At 43.9% G+C, this 9,169-nt stretch overlaps 1 protein-coding gene across 1 annotated transcript; it reads left to right on the forward strand.

Moving 5' to 3' along the window:
• The first annotated feature begins 3,023 nt into the window (after positions 1 to 3,023).
• LOC132827083 (polyubiquitin-like) lies at positions 3,024 to 6,337 on the forward strand. The gene is made up of 2 exons (XM_060843546.1): positions 3,024 to 3,218; positions 4,804 to 6,337. Exon 2 carries the CDS (start codon positions 4,816 to 4,818, stop codon positions 5,287 to 5,289), a length of 474 nt encoding a protein of 157 aa, XP_060699529.1. The 5' UTR covers positions 3,024 to 3,218; positions 4,804 to 4,815; the 3' UTR covers positions 5,290 to 6,337.
• Positions 6,338 to 9,169: the final 2,832 nt, after the last annotated feature.

Consider the following 9,169-nt stretch of genomic DNA (forward strand, 5'->3'; position numbering starts at 1 on the left):
GCCTATCACCCTCACCTTAACCTCCTTCCACGTATCGCATTTTCAACACTCCTCCCCCAAGTCCCTCCTCCTTACCTTTTATCTTAGCCTGCTGGACACACTTCCCTCATTCCTGAAGAAGGGCTTATGCCCGAAACGTCGACTCTCCTGCTCCTTGGATGCTGCCTGACCTGCTGCGCTTTTCCAGCAACACATTTTCAGCTTTGATCTCCAGCATCTGCAGACCTCTCTTTCTCCCAGGACCTTGGTTAGGCCACTTTGAAATATTGTGTGCAATTCTGGTCTCCCTCCCATTGGAAAGGTGTTGTAAAATTTGAAAGAGTTCAGAAAAGATTTACAAGTATGTTGCCAGGGTTAGAGGATTTGAGCAAGAGGGAGAGGCTGAACAGGCTGGGGCTGTTTGCCCTGGAGCGTTGGAGGCTGAGGGGTGACCTTTATAGAGGTTTATAAAATCATGAGGGGCATGGATCGGATAAAAGAACAAGGTCGTTTCCCTGAGGTGGAGGAGTCCAGAATGAGACAATTAGGGTGAGGGGGGGGAAAATTTAAAAGGGACCTAAGGAGCAACATTTTCATGCAGAGGGAGGTGCATGCAATAAATGAGCTGACAGAGGAAGTAGTGGAGGCTGGTACAATTGCAATATTTAAAAGGCATCTGGATAGGTATATGAATAGGAAGGATTTAGGGGTATGTGGGCCAAGTACTGGCAAATGCAATTAGATTAGGTTAGAATATCTGGCCGACATGAATGAGATCGATCAAAGGATCTATTTCCATGCTGTACATCTCTTGTGAACCTAAGTATTGCTACAGCTATACAAGGCATTGGTGAGACTATATCTGGATATTGAACACAGTTCTGATTCTCTTGTTTAAGGAAAGATGTAGTGGCGTTAGAGGCAGTTCAGAGGAGGTTTACTGGATTAATCCCAGAGATGAAGGGTTCGTCATGTGAAGAGGGATTGAACAGATTAAGCTAAATCTCTCTGGAATTTTGAAGAATGAGGGGAGGTCAAATTGAGCAATTCATGATGATAAGCGTGTGGTTAAAATAGATGTGGAGCAGATGCTTCCTCTTGTGAGGCATTCTAGGACAAGAGGTCATAGTTTTAGGATAAAGGAAATCAAATTTAAGATGGAGTTGAGATAAACCAGTCCTCCCAAAGGGTTGTAAATCCATGGAATTTGCTACTCCAAAGTGCAGTGGATGCTGGGACAGTGAGTAAATTTAAGGAGGAGTTGGACAGATTTCTAATTGGTAATGTGCTCAAGGGATATGGAGAGAAGGCAGGAAAATGGGGGTGATGAGCATATCAGCCAAGATTGATTGGTGGAACAGATTTGATGGACCAAATGGCTGGATTCTGCTCCTACATTTTATGAACTTACATGGGTTATATGGAAGGCAAATTGTGTTCGCTAAATCTGTTTAAGTTTTCTGAGGCTCTAACAGGGTGGATAGGAGGAACTAGTGGATTAAGTGTAACTGGATTTTTCAAAACAAATCAATAAGGTGCCACAAAAACACAAATTGAGGGTGCACGGTTTTGAGAGTAATATATTAGGATTGAATGACAATTGTTTTGTGGTTAATACAGGACAACAGGAACAAATGGGTAAGTTTGTGATCGGCTGGATGTACCTAGCACAGTGTCGTATGCATTAGAGCTTGGTGGCCAGGAAGTGTCTGTAACCTGCCATTTTCTGAGAATGATCAGCCTGTTCAGCAGATTGTTCTCCAACATGTTTCTCTTCTTTGTCTTCTCATGGTCCATTCAGCTTTAGCAATGCTATCGCTAAAGTGCCACTGATTTTCAGGGCCAGTAACTATGTGGAAAAACAGGGAGGAGATTGTGAGCCTGCTCTCTTGCTTAATTGCAGAATGTCACCAAGAGGGAAATAGAGCAGCATCTTTTATGTCACAGTTATAATGAACGTCTCTCTAATTCAGGCAGATCAGTCAATGAGGTACATCTCAGCCAAAGAGTCCATCTTAACTTTTAAAATGAGTGCCTGATTCTCCTGCCCTTTACAGTGAGGCCCAAGTTTGTAATTCAGCTTTATAACCACCCGCACATACATTTCAGAATAGAAGCTGCTTGTTATGATATTGGGAAACTGTCACATCAACTAAAAATCCATGAAGCAGCAGGTCAGATCATTCCTTGAAGTCACTCCACAGTTCACTACGTTCAGCTCAATGCCACCTTCCTACACTCTCTGTATCCCAAAGACACCAACTCCTGACATTCAACCCAAAAACTTACACTCGGGGAAGTTTATATTCCTCAGGACACAAGCCATTGTGTGGCCAAATCAAATTTTGAAACCCTCTCCTCTCTCTCTTGACAAAAGTGCATAACAAAGGTCCCAGCCGTAATGTGGAGATGCTGTTGCAGCACCAGCCTCTGTACTGTCACCTGTTTATTTATCGTTGGGTTACCATAGGAAAGATGAAATAAAGAAAGTGTTTTTCCCACACAGGGTCTGACTCAGAACAGCTGAGTGACCCGAGAAAAGGTCACAGAAAATGTTTGCTAACTTCCATCTCTAACAGTTTAATATCCACAAGGTATGTGGCACCATGTTTAAATGAATGCAATTCAAAAGGCTTCATTACGTATATAAAGGCAGTGCAATTTCATCTTGTTCTGTTCCTTTGAAAATGAAGATTGTTTTAGAGAGGAAATCTGGGGTCGAGATGAAATGATTAGCAGCAAACATTGTTCAAACTGAGTATGTACAGTAAACTCAGCACCAAATCACCCTGAGTCACTGCCCAGTGAAGGTCCTGTACACAGTGACGAAAGGAATTGGAAAGTGAAACCGAACGGAGCTCTGTTTGCTGCTGGAGTTCAGTTCATTTTTCAAATACCGGGATAATCTTGAGGAAACGAAACTTTCGGCCGGACCGTATTTTTTTTATCTCAGTGAGCAGGCAATCAGAGGCGAGCAGAGATGTGACGTTCAGAAACCGGCTCTGAGAATAAACAGGAGGGCACCTGCAACACAGACTCAGAGAGAGAGAGAGACCCAGAGGGGGCGCAGCCGGGAACCGGGCACTTACAGTGGGCACAGAGAGAGGGAGATCTGTTCACGTCTCCCATCCAGATCGGACACCGGCGTGAACAAAGCGGGGAAGACAAACTGCTGGGAAAGGAGTGTCAGAAACAAGTCAGTGTTTAACTTTCCCGGAGCGGAGCCTCCAGCGAGGATTGTGAGTTCATTTCATCTTTTTGTTTCGGGAATTGCAGAGTTTGGTTTCTGGTGTGTGAAACGGGTTGCAGGGACAGAGCTCTGGAGCAAGTGAACAGCTCTGACAGTCTGTGTGTGCACAGAGCCGGGGGGTGGGACGGTCCCAGTCTGGGGCTGACTCCTCAGTAATGCTCCTGCCAGAACGGCCGCGTTTCTCCAGCGTTTGCTGGGAGTCTGATTCCCAACACCCGCAACCTTTTGTCTTTATTCGAAATGGGCCGTTTTGAATCTAACAAGCTCCACTTTGATCAGTTATCATTGCAAGAAATGTTTAACATCATTTAAAATCTCAGAGCGGTTTGGAGACAAGATTTAGCATTTGGTGTCATCCGAGTTTCAGTCCGGATTGAATGGCGGAGTGGACTCGATGGGCTGAATGGCCTTATGTTTACTCCGATATCTTATTTGTTGTTCTCATGTGGCCTTGAACATTTCGAAATACTGAATGAAAAAAGATGCCAAAAGCCATGGGTTGTGTTTAACTAGAACAGCGAGACTCGGCTGGGAGTTCTGAATGGGTCACCCTGTTTAATGTTCCTGTTACAGAGACCCCTGTCGTTGGCTTCTTCAATCCGTTGAGCTTTCCGGACGATTTAACCCATCCCCTCTCACTTTACATGCTCTAAAATTCCGTGATTTATCTGGTTTCCGGTGAAACATGAGCCTTTGGTGTCACTGCGTTGATGTGATACAGTGGGAGTGTATGTTCCTCTCAGTCAGAAAGATCAGGTTCCAGTGCCACCAGTTTCATGGCTGTGTCAGCACATATTTGAACAGGTTAATATGAAGCATTCACAGCATACATTGCTACTGTCCGCCCATCGGATATTACTTTCAGAATATCAGTTGTACACTTATTTCTAACTCTGCTTCTGTCTCAAAACTGGAACATAGATATAATATTCACTGCTGCCCCGCAGAGACCCGGGTTCAATTCCCGCCTCAAGAAACTGTGTGGAGTTTGCACGTTCTCCCCGTGTCTGCGTGGGTTTCCTCCGGGTGCTCCGGTTTCCTCCCACGATCCAAAAATGTGTAGGTTAGGTGAATTGCCCATGTTAAATTTTCCGTAGTGTTAGGTGAGGGGGTAAATGTAGGAGAATGGGTCTGGGTGGGTTAAGCATCGGCGGGTCGGTGTGGAATTGTTGGGCCGAAGGGCCTGTTTCCACACTGTAAGTAATCTAAAACATCTAATCTAAATGGTGCAGATGTGAGGAGTCTGGGAGTGCAGAAGGGAATGGCTTTGCGGGGAGTGGGATATTTGTTTTGTCAGTGATGCTGAAATCCTAGTCCACAACAGCAAAAATAGTATCTCTCCACAGGTACTGGCTGGAGTTCGGTGTGTTCAGCAGCATGTGATTTTTGTGTGCAGTATTTCTCCAATTGGAAATCAATCATTAAGAAAAAGTTTGATTGAATTGGGTGTACAGTAGGTACAGATTAGTTCCCTCAATTCTGTCAATGTCTGGAAAAGCCATTGCATGCTCAAAATGGTCTGAGACACCAAACACAGCATCCCCATCACTAACATCCTGTTCATTTCCCAACAGCAATTTGACAACATGATACTGCAGGTGAAGTTTATGACCGGTGACATTGTCACACTTGAGATCAATCCTTCCATTCAAGTATCAGCTCTCAAGATGATGATATATGAGAAGACCAAGGTACCTGTTTACCAACAGCGTCTGGTGATACAAAACGGGAACACTCAAGAGCTGAAGGACAACAAGAGACTGTCTGACTACTGTGTCCCTCCCAGTAACACTGTCATGCTGATCGTCAAGAATGAGGAGCGCATGCAGATCTTCCTGCAGAATGACAAGGGAAAACTTTCTACATACGATGTTCGTCCCTCTCAGTCTGTTGAGGAATTTAAAGCACAAGTCCAGCGACAGGAGCGTGTCCCAGCCAATCAGCAGCGCCTGATGTACGATGGGAAACAGCTGGAGGATGGTCGGTTACTCTCTGACTACAATATTCAGCCAGAGAGCACCATCTTCCTCTTGCTGCGTTTGCGGGGTGGCTCACTGTGACAGCACCAATACACAATCAGTGGGAGATGTTCCTCAAAACTGTTATCAAAATCTACTGCTGTATTCCCCCAATTACACAATTCCTATGTGGTTAGGGATCACAGTTAGTAAATATACGGCCTTTTGGCTATCATTCTTAATTTGTACCACACATAGATGGGGGCTATCCATGCCCATATTCCTGATGTGCACATACAGGCCAACACTTGCAAACAGCAAGAGATACATTGGGAGAGGGAGGGAAATAAGAATGTGAAATGGGAACTGACAGTTTTATTTATTGAATAAATGTTATCAAAGGCTACTGAACCTTTTTTCCTTTGGACCTGGATTCAGATTAGGCCCAACTTCCCTCAGTCTGCAGTTTGTGGGGAACCTGGCTGAAATAACTGGGGTCAGGAACTCACAACATATACATTCTTGCAGCATGAAAATGATTGTTTTCTGCTTCTAATTGGCAGCACCAGTGAGCTGTGCCTCAGGATGGTTGATATACGAATGGAGAAACTTACCTGTAATAACGGTATAGAATGGATGAGGGAAATGACGATCAAAGTATCCTTTAGTTAAGAATGATTTAAAATATTCAATACACATTTTCTGACATCTTACTTTACTTGAGAAGCCATGTATATATTATAAATGCTTTTTTTGGAAAACTCATCTTTTCCGTAACAGGATATATATTGCCTGGACTGTACATTTTATTAAGGCATAAGATGTGAGTTAAAAATCAAGCTGTTTCTTTGGATTCAAGTTTAAATGTTAAATGTTGCTTCTGCTCCTTCATGATCTGTAAGTGAGAATTATCTGGGAATCCACATTTGGTACATCAGGTCTCCAAATACAAAACTATTTCCAGATGATTTGTCAAACCAAGTATTTTTAAATGAACAACAGGAATGTGCACTGAGCCCATGAGGTACCAGAATGAGATACATCTCACTGCAAAGTGCATCTCCAGACATTTTTTTTGCAATGTTCTGTTTGTAAAAGGATGCATTCCAGGTTGTCTCTCTTTCAGGATTGATGTATATGAAAAGAGAATTCTTCAGAGATGTACAAATTCTTTCTGACTGTACCTGATTGAATACTGTACTTCCATGTAATTTGTATGTTAATAGTGATTGTAATGTTTATACCTTTCACTGACAATAAAATTTGTCATTATGTTTAGACAACATGAAATGTTGTAGTATAATTCTGTCGGTTAGAACATAGATAGAACATAGAAAAATACAGCGCAGTACAGGCCCTTCGGCCCTCGATGTTGCGCCGACCGAAGCCTACCTAACCTACACTAGCCCAATAACCTCCATATGCTTATCCAATGCCCGCTTAAATGTACATAAAGAGGGAGAGTCCACCACTGCTACTGGCAGGGCATTCCATGAACTCACAACCCGCTGAGTAAAGAATCTCCCCCTAACATCAGTCCTATACCTACCACGCCTTAATTTAAAGCTGTGTCCCCTAGTAACAGCTGACTTCATTAGCGGAAAAAGGTTCTCACTGTCAACCCTATCTAAACCCCTAATCATCTTGTACACCTCTATCAAATCTCCCCTAAACCTTCTTTTCTCCAATGAGAACAGCCCCAAGTGCCTCAGCCTTTCCTCATACGATCTTCCTACCATGCCAGGCAACATCCTGGTAAAGCTCCTCTGCACTTGTTCCAATGCCTCCACATCCTTGCTATGGTATGGCGACCAAAACTGCACACAATACTCCAGATGAGGCCGCACCAGAGTCTTATACAACTGCAACATGACCTCAGGACTCCGAAACTCAATTCCTCTACCAATAAAGCCCAGTACACCATATGCCTTCTTCACAGCACTATTTACCTGGGTGGCAACTTTCAGAGATCTGTGTACATGGACACCAAGATCCCTCTGCTCATCTACACTACCAAGTAGCCTACCATTAGCCCAGTAATCCATCCTCTTGTTACTCTTACCAAAGTGAATGACTTCACACTTAGCTACATTGAACTCCATTTGTCACCTTTCTGCCCAGCTCTGCAACTTATCTATATCCCGCTGTAACCTGCCACATCCTTCTTCGCTGTCCACAACTCCACCAACTTTCGTGTCATCTGCAAACTTGCTCACCCAGCCCTCAAGCCCCTCCTCTAGGTCATTTATAAAAATGACAAATAGTAATGGTCCCAAAACAGATCCTTGTGGAACACCGCTAGTAACTGCACTCCAGGATGAACCTATACCATCAATACTACCCTAGTCTCCTTCCAGCCAGCCAATTCCTAATCCAAACCTCTAATTCACTCTCAATGCCATACCTCCGTAGTTTTTGCATTAGCCTGCCATGGGGTACCTTATCGAACGCCTTGCTAAAATCCATATACACCACATCTACTGCTTTATCCTCATCCACTTCTTTGGTCACCTCAAAGAACTCAATAAGGTTTGTGAGGCACGACCTGCCCTTCACAAAACCATGCTGACAAAACCATGGTTAACGTGAGGTGTGTCAATTGCTTCTCCAATGATAACAGTCCAGAACTGAATTATAACATAATTATGAGGAACAGTTTGGAATTTTACACTAAAGAAATTTTAAACATATTGCTTAACTTTCTTGTTGCAAATAAGGTAAACAAACAATTAAAACATCTTTCCAACAGAATCTGCAGCAGTGAAACAGTTTGAGGCTGTTGTCCCAAGTGAAATGACCATAATGGTAAAGAGCTGGATGGCAGCTTGTCTGGAATTCTCACGGTCAACCCCTTGTTCCAATATTACCCCATGTATAAATTACTCTAGGGGACTAACCACATGCAGCCCTCATCTGCAGTCCTGTCATCTAATACCTCCCAGCTGCTCAGAACTGTCATAGCACCTTTCTGATCCCTGCAGGATTTCAGTGCAGCATTTTGGGGTTCACTGGACTACCACTGAAATACTGCAAGGACACTTTGCATGTGGAGATAGGCACCCAGCACACGAACTGGATCAGGTTGAATCTCAGGATGTCAGCTTTCTCTCTTAGCCCTCTCTCACTTTGAGCCTGCCTTGATGCTCATAGGAGTCCTACACAGACTGGCCTCTTGTGTTTTTACTTTTGCCCCTTGCACCACAGCTGCAAGATTCATGATACTCTAACCCTGCATCAGTAGAGAAGGTCACAGATATTCTTCCTACACAGCTGCGCATCCCTTCAGATGGCTGAGACTGCACTGAGCTGATTGGCAAACAAAGCCGAGACAGGCAGAGTCTGCTGTGATGACCTCCATGACCAGCCCTGGCGTGGGGTAGAAAATGGTCCTTCTTTGCATTAGCCCAACAGTGAGGGCCTCCTGCTCCCTGTGCACAAAGCAAGGTATGAATTTCCCCCTCACTGCAATGTCTGGATAAAACACCAGTTACTACACAGGGCAGCTACACACTTCCAGTGTTTGCATGGGTACACAGTAATCTTTTAAAGGTGGCACTGGTGCCAGACAAGATGGCCTATTCTGGAATATTCCCAGTAGTGGTGAGTTCTTACAGGTACAGCAAGTGGTTGCACCAAGCTAGCTAGCAGGACAGTGTCACCATTGTGTAGGGTGGGCAGTTAATGAGGTGAGTTTGAGATATTATGGTGAGAAATCCCTCATGAGGAGGAAAATAAATCAGAAGATAGAAGAGGCATGTATGTTAAAATAATCTTGGAGGACTTCAATATGCAGGTGGACTGAGAAAATTAGATTGGGAGTGAAATTCAAGAAAAAGACATTGTGGAATGTCTATGAGATGGCTTTTTGGAGCAGCTTGTGTTGGAGTCGACGAGGGAACAGGCCATACTGGATTTAGTTGTGGAATGAGGGTGACTTCATGCGGGCTTATGGTGAATTTACTCTGCAATTTGAAAGGAAGAA

This window comes from Hemiscyllium ocellatum, chromosome 24 (genome assembly GCF_020745735.1).
Source record: "Hemiscyllium ocellatum isolate sHemOce1 chromosome 24, sHemOce1.pat.X.cur, whole genome shotgun sequence".
Lineage (NCBI taxonomy): Eukaryota > Metazoa > Chordata > Chondrichthyes > Orectolobiformes > Hemiscylliidae > Hemiscyllium > Hemiscyllium ocellatum.